The following is a 19,658-nucleotide window of genomic DNA, read 5'->3' on the forward strand; positions in this document are numbered from 1 at the left end:
TTTTGCTGTGTGCCACATTTCACCCCTTATTTTAGCTAAAAATACTGACCAAAGTACAAGGCATGATCCCAGATGTGAAGGCCTCTAAAATAGACTTGTATGGAGCTAAGGTGCCTCCCTCAGTAATTTCTTGTCCGCCACAGAATGCCGCCAGCCTCCATGTCATAACGACACTCTATGGGAGGCGTGCGTGCCGCTTAGCTCAGTGCACATGTTCATTCTTCAGCACCAAGAGATGCAGCGCGCACCTCCCATAGAGTGTCATTATGATACCGAGGCTGGCGGCATTCCAGAATTACGCTGCTCTTGCTCTATGTGAACGGGGCCTTATGCTTTTTTACTGCCTTCCTGTCACTGCTAAAACACTTCTCTTTATTTATTGCCCCTGTTCATTTTTAACATCAGCATTGGTTTTCTCCAGTTCTTCAGAGTAAAAATTTAATGTGCTTTTAAAATGATCTTATTTAGTGTTACATTAGCAAAGTGGTTACATACATTATAAACCCACCTTTACTGTTGGGGTGTTCAAATTGCCTTCCCAATCAGGAACATGAGCTTCAGGTCTCATACACATGGGAAAGAAAACACGCATAGGCCCTGTGCTATGCATTGCACTTTTTTTTCTTACAGAATTAATAATAAAAATTACTTTTGTCTCCAGTAAAAAAAAAAAAAAAAATTACAAGAAACTTTCAGATTTATGGAACCGCATAGAAAAGACATTCTTGACTCATTGAAGGATTTTACTTTATTTAAAATAAGATTCATGAAAATAAGTCAAAACAAGTTACAACTTTGATAATTTATTCATGTTAAGTGAGAAAAATAAAGATACAATTCTGAGAAGGATTCAGTATCTGTATATGATTGTTAATGAGACTGCAAAGGACTATTCTCCACAAGCCATCCAGATTACAGACATTTCCTATGATGGACAAATTGTTATTGTCGCAGTTTACTGTGTGCAACAAATGCATTCGGTCTAGTACGTATAATTATTTTCACATTTAGGCTATGTTCACACAACGGCCATTATTTTATATAATGGTTGTTATTTTAAGTATCAGATAACGGCCATTATTTAACATACTTTGCTGGCCATCATCGAAATGATGGCCGTTGGTACATTATTTAAGTTCAGGTTGAATGATGTCTCCGATTTTAATACCCTTTTGGGTGTGGCTAGTTTTGAAATTCCAGACAGTAAAAGGGCGGCCCAAAACAATTTAAAATAACGGCTGCCAAAAAATGTCCTGAACATTAACTAGACGGCCGCCGCAAACAGCTGCCGTTATTCTATGCATGGAAATCATCGAAGACTTGAATAGCAGCCATTATTTTGAGTACAAATTAATGGCTGTTATTTTACAGTGTGTGAACATAGCCTCAGGGGACATTCACGAGGTCCGTGTATGGAAGATGTGCTGCTGAATGGAATGCTCCAAAACAGTTGAACTCTTTGCACTACTAATTTGGAGTTCCCAGCACCATAAAGAATCATGATGCCGGGAGTTCTGTGATTCGCGTCGATAGCACATCATCCATGCACAGACCGTAACCACAGAACGTGTGAATGCTCCCTTTGGGTTTGTGTTTGTATTTTGGCTGTAAATCCATCTGGACCCAAACTTATGGCATCAAAGTGGTCTATGATGCTGTCAGTATAGGCCTTGACTCACACACTGGTCAGGACTCGTGGACATATTAGGACTAGGAATGGTCCGAACTGAGTTCGGTTCAGGTTCGTACGAACCCAGACCTTCGGTAATGATTCCCGCTGTCTGCCCGCTCCGTGGAGCGGGCGGTTCCAGTGGGAGGACCGCCTGGAAAACTGGGATACAGCCATAGCCATAGGCTGTATCCCAGTTTTCCAGGCGTTACTCCCGCTGTATCCGCGCGCTCCACGGAGCGGGCAGACAGCGAAAATCTGCTTCCGAGCGTTCGGGTTCATATGAACCCCAACCTTAAGCAGGTTCGGACCTAATTAGGACACAAAAATGCAGCTGTATTATGCTCGTGTGAAACTCACCTTAAGGTGAATCCACACAGGACCGAGATGCTGCAGGTTTCACCTATGGATTTGTACATGTGAACTGTCTCTTTATTGCAGAAATATGAGCATGCTGCAGACTTTCATATCTACATGATCAGTCTGTTGTGGATTTTCACTGCGAATTTTGAGCTTTTAAACATAAAGCAGCGCAAAGATTATGCTAAAAATCTGCATTTTGCGGACTCAACCTTAAATTAGACTCAATCAAAGATGACAATAACAAACAAACATACATACATATACATCGTAATATTCTCTGGAAACATAAAAGCTAGAATCTGAGTGATTATTGGGAACACCATTATTTGCACCAATTTTATTTTACACTCGTCCCCCTCACAATGTGCATGTAGTGTACAGAGCTGTGACCTGGCCCTTCCCTAGCCACAGCATAGAGTTTCATCTGCTGTTAAAGTGAACTGGTCACATATAAACTACACACCAAGATGCAGCCATTTTGTAAACTGAAGGTATACTCAAGGAAAGTAATTGAGAGGGAAGGGAGGAGACTTCCCATGAGACCACAATATGGCTGTCTATACTCGGGAGTCAGGTGGCTGCATTATTTCTTGCGCAACAGCTCGTCGCCAGTGTGCACCGGACCAAGCTGCAATGCGTTTCTCTTTATTAGCAGTTGAGACACCATGTGACTACTTCCATACACATAACCACCAGTACCCAAAAATAGTGGTCACCAGTGACCTGACATATCACGGCTTAAGACATATACTAACAGGAGGAGACGGGTTGGAAAAAGAGGATGAGACAATATGCAAAGTTCTGTCACACGCGGCTACTGCAATGGAGTTAGGTTTCACGGTATCTTGGACAATGTTACGTGGACCATGTGTAATGTCAATCACTACTAAAATACTTAACACAAAATCAAATAGTAGAGAACATGCAGTGATCTACCACCAGGAATCTTCGCCAGATCTTGTAAGAAGAGTGCAGGAGGCGACTTGGCTTGTGTGCATTAAACAGCTAAAATAGAATGCGATCTCTCAATAGAGGCCTGATACATACAGGAGAAACCCCTCTACCAGAAAGTAAAATCACAGGGGGGGTAACAGTTTATTTCAGCTCTAGTTACATTGCAGTGCATATTTTATATAGGTGTTGCTTAAAGCGGCTTTGTCTAGTTTTTTAAAAGGTGAACTTTTTACCGCTACAATTCAAACACCACAAAGCTAAAGGGAACTTAGTTCTCAAAATTTAGGACATTGCCGTCAAAATGGGTCTGCACGTGCCGCTCGAACTCCTGCTGGTCACACTCCAGGGGGAACTGCTCATTGCACATTGGGCACACCTTCCAGTGACTCTCCACATGCTCTTCAAACTGACTCTGATTGTAGTTGGGTGGAAACACCATAGTGCACAGGGGGCATTTCTTCTGGATTGTGTACCTGAAAGTCAGCAATAAAGCAATGTGAGAATAGAACATACCATTTACCACCATAACTGTTGGCCACTCTAACAAGCACTTTCAGGCTGGGTTCACACTATGTATATTTCAGGCAGTATTTAGTCCTCATGTCAGGTCCTCATAGCAACCAAAACCAGGAGTGGATTGAAAACACAGAAAGGCTCTGTTCACATAATGTAATAATTGAGTGGATGGCCGTCATTTAATGGCAAATATGTGCTGTTATTTTAAAACAACGGCTGTTGTATTGAAATAATGGCACATATTTGCCATTAAATGACGGCCATCCACTCAATTATTACATTATGTGAACAGAGCCTTTCTGTGTTTTAAATCCACTCCTTGTTTTGGTTGCTATACAGCCTCAAATATACGTAGTGTGAACATAGCACTCACGACGCAGAGAAATACTTTGAGGCTGCGTACAGATGCAACCATTCCCCCATTTGTTTTACTGGCAGTATTATGCGGCCATTGTCCACAGTATGAAGCATCCACTTCGGAAACATACCTGTAATATGCATCTTTTCATTAACAGCACATGAATGCTCGGCTGAAGCGAGTGTCCACATTTATAGGGGATGTAGAGAGAGACAGTTCAGTTGACTGACAGCGATCACATGTGTATGGGTGCCTTTAGAAAAATTCCTTGTATTCCCTGATGCTCTACTGTGTTGTTTACTTAAAAAGGTACCTACCACTTTGTTCAAAACTCCTGCGGCTCTGCACTCCGTCCTAAAGAGAGGCTCGGAAGGACCGGCAGGTCTGTACTATACTCTCTTTAGGTCGGAGTGCAGAGCCGCAGGAGTTTTTAACAAGGATCCTGACTCCCACTTGAAGTAGTAGGAACATTTTAAGTGATCTGTATTCTGGGAAGAATGGTCTGTACCCCCTGTACTGTACATTATACAGCTGGCAGTAGTAGTGTGCCCGCCGATAACCTACACTATTTCCAAGGGTAGCCAGCAGATCTATGAGCGTGGCTCTTTTTTACTGTATAATACAAGCCGTAACCCAGAACCTGTACAAGACCGTGTATACAAGTAATCATCGTAAGTTAGACCTCCCCAGCTAAGGGGACAGCATCTGACCACATTTAGGAATGAATCTTAATAAGTGGGAACATATAGAAGTTCATTAAAGGGACTCTTTCACCTTCAAGGCAACCCCTAAACTTAAGTTATCTGTATATAGAGTAAACCATGCCGATTCTGAATCTGCACTTTTTTTCTTTCAATGTTCTTGTATTCCTTTGCTATAAGCCACAAATGACGGAGTCTAAGTTGTCCTCTCCATTATATTCTTGAGCTAAGTAGTCCTCTCCATGCATCCATATGCCTAGTTTGTAGGCTTACAGAGGTGAAATACAAAAGAGTGGAAAGCTACAAATTACAGATATCCTTTATCCCTTATACAGATTATTTTGGTTAGGGGTTTTCAGGGGAGTGGGTTGGAGATGACAAAGTCCCTTTAAGCTAAATGCATGTCATATATAACATAGGACACATGTAAAAAGAAGTACCTTGGATCAAAGCAAAACCCAGACTGGTCCTGTCCCAGAAAGCTTGGAGGATCTTGGTCAAGGTGTAAAGCCACATTATCATTATCCTGCAACAAAAACATGAAGATAAGCCAGGTGCAATCTAAGATTGATATGTATTAAAGAGGCTGTCTTATCACATACCCTGGTGGTTTCTGGCTCATCTGAGGTGTAGTATTATGTGACTGCTAATGTTGTATGACAGCTCTCCAATCTGACCTATAGAAAGGAGTCTCAAACAGAAGACTCTCTCTAGGACATTCCCTTGGAGCTGTATTAGACAGTCCAAGCTGCACTCTCTTCTAGATCGGTCCCATTACACAGCTTGATAATTGTGGGGCCAAGGTTGCACAAATAATTGTATGACCCCCCCAACACCTATACCAATCTTGGCCTTGCTAAGATAGGATTGCACCAGCACCTGGAGAAGGAAAAAGAGACACCCCATGGACCAAGTGCTTAGTGCTTTGCCAGTTACACAACCAGCACAAACATTGGTCACGCTCCAGTTTCCAAGGGGCTGTAATGCTTCCATAGCACAATCTACACAAGATATTTTGATATCTCTGCAGCAAGGCCGCCCTTATAAATCGTGGGAAAATCTAAGATGATCTCGGGAGCTTTGGCTGTCATTCCATCGTCTTTCACCCATGGGTGGAATTTCGCCACGCCATAAAAACAGCAAATAAAAAAAAAAATAACAAAGCAAATGACTCTAATAGTCGCCTGTCATCAACTAGGGACAGGGCTACACCGGCCAGAAATGTGAAGAATGCAGAATACAAGGCAGAGCAAATCAATCCATGTCAGGAGACAATGTAATCCGGAAGCATCCCTGGGGGATTTGTATTAAAAAGGAGCAAACTGCTAAATAATCTTCTATCACATCTCCTTGTAATTTGTGTATAAGTAAGAGGCGATCACTTCCAACACCTAGAGAAGAGAAGCTGACACAAGAGTCATAGAGATGAGTGATGTGTACATGGAGATATAGGCAGCCAAGCATGTCACCGGTGTCTCCCTGCACTCAGGCGCATCACTTAAATTGCCCTGTCAGGCGCAGGCTACATCACATCATCAGCTCTGTCAGCCGCACGTCTGTATCACCAGCACTAACAACACAAATATATCCGCAGTGCACTCAAGGGTATCATGCCTATCACAGGAAACAGTGCCACACGCCTGGAAGGGCTCCTGCATAGGGTGCCATTCACTGAGAGCACTTGCATGAGGAAAGTAAAGGGTCAAAAACAATCAAATAAAACCTGAAATGTTCATCTATTTGCAGCTATGATGAGATTATCTGCACTGACTGCTCACACATATAAGTCCATGTTTTATGCTAGATAGCGTGCTGCCATGTTTACAATGTGACTAACATTTATCATACCTAGGTAACAAATAGTGAAATCAGTTTCCTGGCATTACAGGGAGACTGTCGCCAAAACGGATATACCATAATTGACAGGTTTCTCCCTAAATGTCCTTTTACACAGGTCGTTTACCATCCAGAAGCATTGCAAGAAACACTCCTGCGGTGCATACTTACCCCCAGTGCGCTGCTGCTCTGATCCCGCATCCTCTTCTCTTGTTTACCCATCCTGCTGCTGCATCTTCAGGCCGCCGACTCCTCCAGAGTGATTGACAGCTGGAGGAGGCGGGGCTTGAAGTCACAGCAGCTAAACAGGAGAGCTGGAGAAGAGGATGCTGGATAACAGCAGCAGGGCACTAGGTAAGTATGTGCTGCTATGTGATCTGGAAACTGACAGCACTGATATATAAATATCTGTGCTGTCAGTTTACAGGGATGCACAAACGATGCAGCCCAGCCGCTTGATTTCTCGAGCCATGTAAAAGGCACTGCAAACACTCGTCTGCAGTGGCTTGTGGCAGAGAAATCGGCTAGTGTAAAAGGACCTTAACACTGTGCATGAGGAGGCAGGTTACTGTGAGTGGTGACTCTTCAGGCCATGTGCTGCCTTGCCTGCAGTGTATATTCTCCAAATCTACACTATGTATTGGCAAGAAAGACAGATAATTGGAAACAGCAAGTCTACCCCATTTTATGCTGCCAGCGAGCGTGTAAGGTAAGTGCCAGGGAATCTGTCAGTTGCAATTCACATTCCAAACTGTTGACAGATAACTGTTAGGACGAGAAGACACAAGGTGCCTTTCATTCATTTATATGTCTGTGCTTCCATAACATGGATAAATGATTTGATGCTCTGGTGTCATGTTGGGCTTTACCCATCTGATTGGGCTTTACATCTTCAAGCTTCAAGCCATCTGCTGCACTTCCACACTACTTGTAGCATTGTATGTAGAGTATAGTTCCCAATTACAGGGGTCCAATTAAGACCATTTAAAAAAAAAAATAAAAAAAATAAAAAAATTTATATATATATATATATATATATATATATATATATATATATATATATATACATATACACATTTATTCACATTTATTTATTTATTTCCATGAAGATAAATATAAATTTAGCATCTATACATTATGTGTATACACATGCACTTATACAGGCAGCAGTTTCTATTAAATATGCAAAAGGGCAAATCCCAGGTCGAGAAGAAAGCAGTGTTAATTAAAGTTCCCCGGCTGACTTGAAGAAAGAACCTCTTGTCAAGCACAATGTCTCTGGCGGGAATGGTATGAGACAATATGCAGAATGTGAGGTGAAGGTGGGTGACATCTGCGGGCAAACATTCTGGACCTTAATACTGACAAGGAAGGAACCGGGACAGGCCTCCTAATTATCTTCTATGACAGGCACCAAGAACCTGAAGGGCGGACAAAGAAATTCTTCTTTGCTCTCTTACGGGTGCTGAATGCCAAGACTATTATCATAGCTGTCTGAGCACTTATCAGTTTCTGCAAAGGTTAATAGCAATTAAATGCAGCAAACTAGACTAAATGAGGAACAGGTCATGGTACCACTGTACTGCAAAGAGCAAAGTATTCAGCACATAAGTATTCCTCATCAGATGTATTTTGCTAAGATCAAAAAAGGCCTTCAGTCTAAATGTAGAAGAGCAAATCTAAAACACACTGACATTTCAATTTAATTTAAGAAATCAAAAAGTGATCTGAATGTACCATGATGTACCATGTACTGCGGAGCCTGGGCACCACCGTTACCAGGTGTCTCATTCTACCACATGGGAGGTTATTCTGCTAATACAATTGTCATGGGGCTCAATGAGCCCTGGTATTTGTTAAAAGATGTCAAAATGCTGAAAAGACTAAGTTAAAGGCTGACTTATGTAAGCAAGCGCAGATCTGCTAGATTGGGGCTCGCTTAAGGAGCCCATATACAGCACGATAATATATATAACATGTATATGTATGCATGAGTTTGCTTCCTAATGTCCTGCTAGTTTCGGCCCGCCCCCTGCAGTGTCTGGAGTGACAGGGTGCTCAGCCAATCACGGTACAGTGCTGCGGCTAGTGACTGGCTAAACAGCCTGTCACTTCAGACACTGCAGGGAACGTGGCAGGTATGTATAAATTTTATTAAAATTATTTTTTCCAAAGTCATCAGTGTAATAGCGATGCACGGTCAGCAGGCAGAGATTTTAGGTCCGGACCTGAAGACACGATCAGCCGATGATCGTTGTCTTTATTACACGGATAGACGATCTGCATGATTCAGCAGATTATTGCTCTGTGTAATAGGGTCAAACCATGATAACATCCCCCATGAGAGAAAAGTCATTGACATCAGTCACCTTTGGGAACATTAGAATTCTTTTCACATCTGCCTAAAACTTTTGCACAGTACTGTATATAAATCAGATGGTAGGAGAAATAAGAAACCTACCTGATTATTCTCATCAGGGTCTTCCAAACCATCTGGTCGGCTGAGATTCCTAGCGGGCTGACTGCAGACCACCTTGTCCACCAGGCCCCATGAGGGTGGTCTGGCTGGAGGACCCTGTACTTCATCTGGATTGAAAGCTCCATCTGCACCATCTAATTTATTAAAAACATAGATCAAGGATTGTAACCAGTTTGAGCTATGGGTCAAAGAAATTAGCTAAATATGGTCAATTTGCATGAAACCCAATGTCTTCCCTCCTCCTACTGGACTAACAACAGCCATTCCTCACCTCTGGTTGCCTGTGATGCATAAGGATTTCCAAACTGCAGTACAGGAGGCTGTATTGGGATTACAGGAACTTCTCGATGTTCTTCACAATAAGGATTAAAGAACTGCAAGCCCTGTGAGCTGGTGCCTGGTAACACATGGTCACTTGCTGCCCTAGATGACAGTCTTTCCAAATTCACTTCCTATAAAGGGAGATGCCAGCAAAAAGGTCACATTACATACATGTACCAGCAGACACAATACTGTACACCAATTCAGAAAGACACAACAACATACAACTGTGCTTTTCACTGTATGGCCGTTTATTTTATACAACTCTTTAGACCATTTTACACATTGGGGCAAATCGCATGTGACTGCAGGTCTGTACACATAAGTAACCAAGCCCTATGAGAGGAGTCACCGATAATGTAGTTATTGGTTAGGACAAGCTGGTAATATGTCCATCAGGTACATCGCTTTATCAGCTTAAATGTACTCATAGTTTCCCAATCTTTCGGAGGCAGGAGTGACTGCACGCTGATCGGGAGAAGCTGCCTAATGACAGGTACTCTAAGTTTGGATAATACTTCAATACGCTATGTTTCTACCTAGAGGAATTTGGTTTTGGCTGGTCTTACAGACAGCAGTTTAGCTGCACTTTTTACTGCACGTTTAAAGCCAAAATCAGATGTGGATCAAAATAAATTAGATCATATAAAGAGCAGACGTTACGTCTACTCACACTCCTGGTGTGGAATGGATTAAAAAAAAAAACTGTTTAAGAAGCATCTGTTCTTAATATAATCTAATTCATTATGATACACACCTGATTTTGGCTTTAAAGGTGCAGTAAAAACTGCAACTGAACTGTTATGTGTAAGGCCAACTGGGTTGCCCAGGGAGCAGAAAACGGCTAAAGCCCTTGGTGCTGAAAGTTTTTCACCCTCCGCCCTTCTGAAACGTGGAGCGGAGGATCTAAGTTGAGATCATCGTACACGACAACCAATAGCTGCACAGTATAGCCAGAGACACTGTGTAGCTATAGGCCATCAAATGCAGGGGTCATCACAACCCTGATCAAGACCCGTCCCTTCATGCCTCAGAAGGCTTACTTTATAGACGTGGAGTCTCGGGAAGTAAGCGCCGGGGAGCTCCTCAGACAACCCCTTTAATGTCAAACCAAAAACTAAAAATGTTTTCTACTGAGCAGCTGTCTGGTTCCATTGAGTTATACTGTTAGAACTGTACTCAAGAAAAAAGTTACATAAGTTTATTTTACACTGATCTTAGATATCTCCCACAGGAATAGGGTTAGAGACGGGAGCTCTGACCAGTCATAGAATCATCTCTTTGTGGGCCACGCATCTTCCTGTGTAATACGGGACAAGCGTCTGATGCCCGAAAGCAGCAAATGGCCACAAGGGTGATCTAGCGATTGTTCGTGCAGCCCTCCCTGCACGATTACTGAGCCACCTAATAAGCTCTGTAAATGGTCTCTGATCTGTGAGATTGGCGCCTGTTCACAGTGTGCCTCAGGTCATCTAATAGGGCTCTTACCTTTATGTCATTCTCCAGTTTACTCTTTTCGCTCAGCAGCACCTCAACATGGCACGTCAGCTCTGATATTTCACGATCTTTCTCCGCTGACTGAATCTGTGGAAACACCAAGATTTTGAGACATTTAACATATAAAGATAACAATAAGGGAAACTATCCCCACTCTACTCCGCTTCATTTGCCCTGATCAAGTATTATTCTTCCTTGTGACCGAGCCATGCCTTGCTATATCCACCATTCGGTTTCCCAGGAATACTCTAGTCTGCAGCGTTTCCTCAGCACTTTATCCAATTACACCTCTGTCCTCCTCACCCCACATCTCCTCTCTGCCTTTGAGTCTAGACTTACACCAGCGCTCATACCACCCATGTGTGATCTCTGACTACGTATATGCGAGGTAGTATAAAGAGTGATTAGGAGGTCACTGAAAAGCTCATAAACCACCATACAGTCTAAAGCAGAGAGTAAGAACATTAATAAGAAAATCTGAGTAAATGGCTGCAATTTTTCATGACACATTTCATTTGTGCTTCACTTTCTGGACACAATGTCATCTGTTTGAGGTTTGAAGTTCTCTACAGCAATGAGATGACATGCTATTAAATAAAACCCTAGTGTCAGAGGTTAAAACATATCCCAGCAGCCATATTTCATTCCTAGGCAGATTTAGGATGCATGGCTGCCTTCCCTGTGTTAAACAGGCTGAGGAGACCTTGATGTTTAGGATGTCTGGGAGAATACAATACAGCTTATGATCTGACTTCACTAAGGGTCCTATTACACGGAGCGATTTTTAACGATTAACGACTAACGATAAACAATCGCAAACGAGATTGTTTATAGTTAACCCGAAAACGTTCACCAAATTTCACAGAGCGATAATCGTTCGATCGTTAGTACGATTGTTTATTCCTTCTGAGCTCAGCAAAACAATGGACAATGTGGAATTACAGTGAACGATTAGCGAATGATTAACTAATGATTTTAGGTTCAGATCTAAATCAACGATCAACGACATTTGAACGATTTTCCGATCGTTGCCTGCAATTACACAGAACGATTATCTTTTAAATTCGAAAGATGTAACGATTTTTCGCACAATAATCGTCCCGTGTAATAGGGCCCTTAGAAACAAAATCGTTTTGTCTGCCAGTCAATGGACTATGATATAAAGGCTATGGACGCTTTACATGTTTATGTGGTGGAGTGTATGTATTATGTGATCAGCACATCAACGGCTACAAACATGTTGTATGGATAACCCCTTTAAATGGGATATCCAGACACTTAAAAACATGGATGCTTTCTTCCAGAAACAGCACCTCTCCTGTCCTCTGTTTGGGCTGCTCAATATCACACATAACCTGAGGACATGGGTGGTGCTGTTTTTACAAGAAAGTGGCAGTGTTTTTACTAACCCTGGATACCCCATTAAATCACATACACACCAGGTTGGACCTAGCATTGTTTTCAGCTACTTTTCTGGGTGCCCATACATTGTGAAATAAGTAGTGATAAGCAATGATACAAACATTCGGTTTCATTTAAACCTGAACGCTCTGCATTTGACCACTGGCAGCTAGAACAGCTGGATGCAATCCAAGGGAGAAAAAGGCCACTTGGTTCACCCAGCCTGCCTCTAGAACCGTAATTGTATATAGGTTTATTAGAGCAGCAGGGCACTTTATTAATTTCACTTCTTTCAACACACATGATTGTGTCACCCAGCACAACTTGCTCACTAACCCTTAAAGGGTGCCCATACACTGTGCAGCCAATCCAGAATATAATTGCAACAGTCAGTGTTGAACTGTCTGGGGATAGATGGACTCCTTTCTAGTCATGAGCGAACCGGAATGCTTAAGAACTCAGCAGCGGTCTGCTGTCACTGCCTGTTTAACGGAGCAACGGGCAGCAGACAGTCGCTGAAATAATAGTGATCTTTCAGCATGTTGAAAGACCATGACCAGTTGACATTGTGCATGTTGGCCGGACGTTGTCATTAAACATGTGCTATTACACTAACGATTATCGAGTAAGCAGGTAAGGCTAATAATCGTTTAGTGTAAAAGGGCCTATATGCTTTCACCAGAACAATGTGTATGCTAATCAGACTATATACAGCTCACACAAAAGAAAATAAGACTCAATTAAAATCAATTGACCCGTATCACATAAGTAACAGTGTACGGGTTTGTACATACAGGTCAGCATGCACTCCATTCCTTTATTTGTAGCTTTATCGAGTCCAGTCAAAGTTTCCATTACAGAGCAGAGTGTTTAAAGACAAAATTATAGGATGTAGATTGTGCAAATGTATATGTGTCATTTAGGAAAAGCGTTGGAGGGCATGTTTTTTTTTCTTCTGGAAAAAGGCTTGGATTTCACAGGTCTTAAGAGGTGGTTGTGATCATGTGAAACATTCCTCACCTTTTACTGAGCAGCCTCATAAGTAGGCGAGTAGATTTTCAGAACCATAAAGGCGCATAATATCTCCCCAGTGCTACATTACATTGTGCTCCAACAAGCTTAACCTATTTGCCTTTTCCAGATCAGCCAAATTAATCTTCCTTAATACAAGTCTTGCACTGTGCACATTCATAGTATCATAGGTGCTGACTGCTCTGCGCAATAAGCAAATAACTGGCTGGATCCCCTTGTAGGATAATATCACATCAATAGAAAATAAAACTGTACACAAGGACAGCACACATGCTACATAACGCATTAGGTGCCACTCACAGTATACTAGTCACACTCCTCACCTGGTAGATGCCATTCACATTGGTCAGTATACTGCGCCAAGAACAATGATAAGCTTTTAATAAAGTTGGTAACCATTGCGTGACGTCTAGCCTTGTCGCTTTGGTGGCATTTTATTTAACTGTAACAACGCCACAGAACAAGATGGCACACAGCCTTTAAAAACATACTTAGGTTTATAGTTATTGGGGCACATTAATCAGACAGAAGGATTGGAAATAGGTGGTCAGGAGGTGGAATACGTTCCAGTACACAGAAAATGGCTATGATCATACAAGGATGTCAAACAAAAACTATGAAGTCTATGTTTTTGACTTCTAGTATCACCTTATACTTATCCTCCAGGATAGCTAGCTGAAGTTTCATATTTTCATTAACTTTCAGTTGTTCCTTCCACTTTAACTCCATCTTGGCCACATCATCAGCATACGCAGTGCACTTTGCCTTTTCCTCCTAGAGAGCAGAAGTACATTAGTCAGATCATTCTAGTCTCGGACGACTTCAGTTAAGAAGGTGTTAATCTCACAGGAATTGCAAGGCTGACACCATGTAAAGGAAGCCATTACAGTATGTACATTATATTCATGAATAGTGTTGAATGGAGAGAGGCCAAACGTTCTCCGAACCCGGACACTAAGCATTTGAGTTATTCAAGGCTTTATTCACACAGCAATAATGTTGCTGTATTTTAGCATCTAACTTGTATCTGTGAGTCCTGGCCTTATCATATGACCAAATCATAGGGGTTATGATGCAGTTAGCTTAACATAGACGTAAGCCTGTAATATGAATACTAAAAGGTCACCATATTATAGTAGTCTGAATAGTGCCCTAAGATAACTTTCCAGCTAAACTTCTGTAATTACAGCAGCCTCTGCACAGATTACAGTAAGCCTTATTGTGACAGGGGGCCAGGGAGGAGTGTCCAGTGTAATGTGTGCTAGCAGGATTGTATGGATGATCAGGTAAAACATGAATTGGATGCAGTTTCATTGCATCCGTGACCAGGGCTGTGGAGACTCCTGAATTTTATCAGGACCGACTTTAAAAAAAAAACTTAGAACAATTTAACTTAGAACAATTTAAAATTCAGTTTTGATATGAAGTTTATATGAATATATATTATGAGCAACATTCTAATAGGACACTGGCCCTATTAGATAAGGGCGGTCAAGGAAAAGTTGTCGGTCACTATTTGGCAGTTTGTTTCTGAGCTGGAAGAGTCCATTCTGTGGGGGGAGATCTGTGCTGTTCTCTTCCTGGATGCTGGATAATTGTATATGAGCAGCAGTGTAATATTAAGATATCCTGTGTAATATAGAGGAGGAGACATAAATAGTGCAGCAGTAACCTCTGTCCTCTATGTGGTGTTTTTCTTCAGTGTTCTATGGCTGCAGCTCTGTGTGTGTGTGTGTGTGTGTATGTACTATGGCTGCAGCAGGCTGTGTGTGTATACTATGGATGCAGCGAGCTATGAGCTATCACTATGGCTGACCTCTAGATTACAGGTATCTGGCATTGTTAGCAGTGTTTCTGTGTGTATGGTGAATATTTAGTTAGAAACATAGAAGATTGTAAGCAGGAAAAGACCACCTGCTCCATCTAGTCCAGTTCTGAGTTGTTCAGGACATGGAGGCTGGAGACTGGCTGCATCCACTGCACACACAGGAGAATCTCCTTTATATCTTTCCTTATTCCCTCAGAAGTCGCCCCAGGATCATGTAGGACATTAGGGAGAAGCTGCTCAGCCAGTGTGATAAGTAACTCCCCTGGTATATGACCGGCCATTTATGAAGGAGCAGGAGTCGGAGTCGGTCCTGATAAAATTCAGGAGTCGGACCGACTCCACAGCCCTGCTAATAGGGCCAGTGTCCTATTAGAATAATGCTCATAAAATGTATTGATGAGCAAAACTTATAAAATTCACACCAAACTTAATTCTAAATCTTTTAAAGATTTTTTTAAAGCTGGAGTCGGTACATTTTGTTCGACTCCGGCCAAAATTAGCTCCGACTCAGACTCCAGAGCCCTGTCCATGACAACGACAGGAAACCACTGTATCTGTAACAATGGCGGGCAAACATTTTATGTAAGAAATTAGAAAGAAGAGATCTGCAACTCAAAGGGCTCAGATTTTTCAGGGAAAATCTAATAAATAGGATATAAAAGATTTCCCATAAGGATCTCAAAGCTTGGTGAAGTTTTTACTTTTCACTAGCTGTGTGCTGTAAGACACAGTTTTATATAACGCAAAAAATAGATACGTTATACCATTCTAACCTGACATCACTAGCCATCTCCCAATGGCGGACTACTTACTGCTAACATCTGCTTGTACTTCCGATACTTCTCCGTTTTTTCAGCTATTTCCTTGTTCATGTCTGCCACTTGTTCTTTGATGACAAATTCAGGTATAGAGTGGGAAGAAAATGGACTCACTGTGGAATACAGAACATTGTTGATTATCCAGTATTTATTACATGAAACTGAAAATTGTTAAGCCCCGTGTATACTGTTCTGCCATTTTTATAGTACACTGTACAAAGAGGCCTAACAGAGCAATGGTTGTGATGTCATTCCTGTGTGATTCTGGTAATATACACTCATCAGCAATAACACTAACCCCTTAGTGACCAAGGCTATTTTTGTTTTTGCACTTTTGTTTTCACTTCCTTCTGTTTTAAAGATCACAGAGCTTGCAATATGAGGTGTCATCTTTTGCTTTATAATCTTTACTTTTTATCGGTATCTTGTCTGCATTTTTTTTTTTTTTTCCTTTTTGATCACTTTTTATTCAATTTTTTTCTTGATGTGAAGTGACCAACAATGAGCAATTTTTGCACTTTAGTGGGATTTTTGCGCTTAAGCAGTTTACTGTGCAAGATCAGGAATGTGATAAAATTAATGGTTTGGGCGATTACGCATGCGGCAATTGCAAATATGTTTATTACTTTTTTGTTTATATTTTTTATTTGGAAAATAAGAAAAGATGGGTGATTTGAAGTTTTCTTTTGGGAAGAATATTTTTAAAAACATTTTATTTAATACCATGATTGCTCATAGTACTGCCCTGATCAATGTTAACTGAGCTGTATTGCTTTAGGCTACTGCAGACAGTTTGAAGTGATCGAAAAAGCCAGGAACAGCGACAGGAACCAGAAGAGGCTCACTCCAGCAAGTATAAGGGATCGGTTTGCTGCGATCGCATCAGAGCAAGCCGAATTTGCCACTAGACCACCAGGCATGGCATTACAAACCATTTAAATGCCATTGTCAATTTTGACAGCAGCATTTAAATGATTAATTAGCTGGTGCAGGTGAGCAGGCTGCACTGGCTAATAGCCACAGTCCCTGGCTGCTGATATTCCCTGGCTCTCTAGGGACTCCATGAAATACCAGGTACATCATGGGTCCTTAAGCAGGAAGTATTGAAGTTGATGTGTTGGAAAAAAAGGCAAGAGTGGGCATCTGAGCGGCAAAATTGTAGGTGCTAAATATTTGACAGCATACCCAAAACAAAAACTGTCCAGGAATGGTTTGAGGGACATGACTCTGCCTCTAACTTCCCTAGATCTCAGTCCAATCGACTGGTCTCAAAAACCATAGTACACCCTCAGAAATATTGTTTAGTCCAAGCCTAGATGTGTCACAGCATCTTTAGAGACATGGAGGGGGCCTACAGAATATTAGGTTTCAATGTCATGACTGATAGTAAATATATCACAGAAAATTATGGCCAACTAACTATAAAAAAAAATATATATTTATTACTAAAAAAATTCTTTGTAGACAGACCAGAGACTAACTTACCTGGAGGAGTAAAATTTGGAACATCAGCAACTGATGCCTCAGAGATCCCATACAGATCCGATGCCTTCTGCTGACTTTCTGTAGCTTTCTGCTCCATGGATAAAGCAAAACAAACACGTCAGACATACACTGTACATGTACACGGAAGCTACGGGTAAAGAATCTGGATAGCTGCGCAAATGACCAGTCTTATTCCTAAGATCATCCATACCAAGTCCAGCACTACACTTCCCAGCAGTACCTCAGACTGAGTATGCAGACTCAATCCACATACAGTGGAGTGGCGGTGTTCAGCTCTTTCCAAAATTCAATGCAGGAGAAGCCCAGGAGTGTGGAGAGGTAATGTATAAACAGTTTATTCAATCACTAGCCACTGGACATGCATCACTACTACACATAGCAATGCGTGGTTGGAAACTAATGATTTCAGGGTCAGACCATTGGACACGATCACCTGATCAGCTGATCGTTGTCACTATTACACAGTGCGATAATCGTCCTGATTCAGCTGATTACTGATCTGTGTAATAGGGCCCTTACAATGTACTCTGTTTTCTGCAAGTTGAAATTAGCAGCGAGCCAGGGAGTGAAGCACACCACCAGACATGGTGTCAGGGGGAGGTGATCAGGACTTCATGGAAATTAAAAATCTACGAGATTCCACTGCCTACTGGCTGCCAATCCTTGCAGATGCCATAAAGCACTCACATCTGCCATACTTTTAGACAAAAGGAAGTGTGCCTACAATATGGTTGCTGCAAGGGAAGGATTTATAAATATAAAAAGAACTGTTACAACATCATGAGAATTAAAAAAAAAAAACAACACATTTTCCCCATAAAGCTAAATCTAATGAATGAATTTAACATTAAATATCTGCATATTCCCTTTAAAAATCCTATTTCTCAACATTAGGTTATTAGATTGGTTATAAAAGGTACACCTACCAGTTGATCTGTGAGTTTTACTACTTGTTTCTGAAGTTTCTGGCATTCTTTAAACTTTTCCCTATAGTGGTCGGCTGCCATTTGCAGTCTCAGCTTCAGGTCTTCCACCTCTTTGCGGAGCTCCTGCTCCACTCTACAGCTCTCCGCATCCTAAAGAGGAAATTGACATTGTTCACAATGTTATAAATGAACCAGGCTTGTAGTACTTCAGGGCAATTCAAAAAAGGGCAAGACTGGCTGGTCATGACATTTAAACACATGTAATCTTTATGTCTGATATTATAAATATCAGACAATTATGTCTCTCTTAAAGAGAAGTCTGGCAAAAAAAATTATTAAAGTATTGTATTGCCCCCCTCAAAAGTTATACAAATCCCCAATATACACTTATTACGGGAAATGCACATAAAGTGTTTTTTTCCCTGCACTTACTACTGCATCAAGGCTTCACTTCCTTGATAAAATGGTGATGTCACGACCAGACTCCCAGAGCTGTGCAGGCTGTGGCTGCTGGAGAGGATGGTGGCAGGGGGACACTGAGGGACACAGGGCACTGGAGGGACACTGAGCATCCCTCTGCCATCATCCTCTCCAGCAGCCACAGCCTGCACAGCTCTGGGAGTCGGGTCGTGACATCACCATTTTATCCAGGAAGTGAAGCCTTGATGCAGTAGTAAGTGCATGGAAAAAGCACTTTATAAGTATTTCCCGTAATAAGTGTATATTGGTGATATGTATAACTTTTAGGGGGCAATACAATACTTTAATAAAAAAAAATTTAGCTGGACTTCTCCTTTCAGACTTTCCTACATGCCACATGTAGATGCAATACTGTAGCATTAATATCAGATATTGCTTCTTGGTGCCTTTTTATACTGAGCAGAATAGAGGCTGCTGTGTATTGCTGTCTGTACGCTGTCCTTCTAGTCTAAGTTATAGGCTATCCTAAAGACAGGATGCTAGCTAACTGCATTTAAGCCAATATATTTCTCAGACATTTACATTGTGGACTGTCAAAATCGGATACACGTACTGACATGTATATATAGAAAATACAGCTAAGGTCACAACTTATCAGTTTACCTGCTCCTTTTTGGAGACACTGTTCGAGGGTGTTTGTCTATCCCGCAGACTGAGCTCAGCCAAAGCATTTGCAAGCTGCTTCCTCACGCTTTCAGTTTCAAGTCGAGATGTATGAAGGTCAGCCATAGTTTTATCACGTATATTTACAGCATCACTAAGCTCCCTGGACATTAGGGAAACCTCCTGTCTGCTGGCCTGGTGGTCATCCTCAATCTTACGAAGCTGTTGTTTTAAAAAGCCAATGTCTTCCTAGAAAGCACAAGAGACATAGAAGAAAAAGAACAACATTAAAATACAGAGGGCAGCAAGGCGCCAAGAAACATTACAGAAAGACAAACATCACAGAGGGGTGCCGATTCTGACATGTATA

The 19,658-nt window shown here is 41.6% G+C and overlaps 1 protein-coding gene across 1 annotated transcript in view; it reads right to left on the reverse strand.

Moving 5' to 3' along the window:
• Positions 1 to 730: 730 nt before the first annotated feature.
• TAX1BP1 (Tax1 binding protein 1) overlaps positions 731 to 19,658 on the reverse strand; it is a 73,846-nt gene continuing 54,918 nt past the window's right edge. Inside the window, exons 9-18 of the mRNA XM_069958741.1 lie at positions 19,289 to 19,537; positions 18,206 to 18,355; positions 17,259 to 17,346; positions 15,768 to 15,886; positions 13,776 to 13,901; positions 10,686 to 10,781; positions 9,148 to 9,328; positions 8,859 to 9,010; positions 5,002 to 5,087; positions 731 to 3,459 (exon numbers count right to left, since the gene is read on the reverse strand). Coding sequence (XP_069814842.1) covers positions 3,255 to 3,459; positions 5,002 to 5,087; positions 8,859 to 9,010; positions 9,148 to 9,328; positions 10,686 to 10,781; positions 13,776 to 13,901; positions 15,768 to 15,886; positions 17,259 to 17,346; positions 18,206 to 18,355; positions 19,289 to 19,537 — 1,452 coding nt within the window. The 3' untranslated portion in view covers positions 731 to 3,254. The remainder of the gene's footprint in view (positions 3,460 to 5,001; positions 5,088 to 8,858; positions 9,011 to 9,147; positions 9,329 to 10,685; positions 10,782 to 13,775; positions 13,902 to 15,767; positions 15,887 to 17,258; positions 17,347 to 18,205; positions 18,356 to 19,288; positions 19,538 to 19,658) is intronic.

The sequence above is a fragment of the Dendropsophus ebraccatus genome, chromosome 2 (genome assembly GCF_027789765.1).
Source record: "Dendropsophus ebraccatus isolate aDenEbr1 chromosome 2, aDenEbr1.pat, whole genome shotgun sequence".
NCBI lineage: Eukaryota > Metazoa > Chordata > Amphibia > Anura > Hylidae > Dendropsophus > Dendropsophus ebraccatus.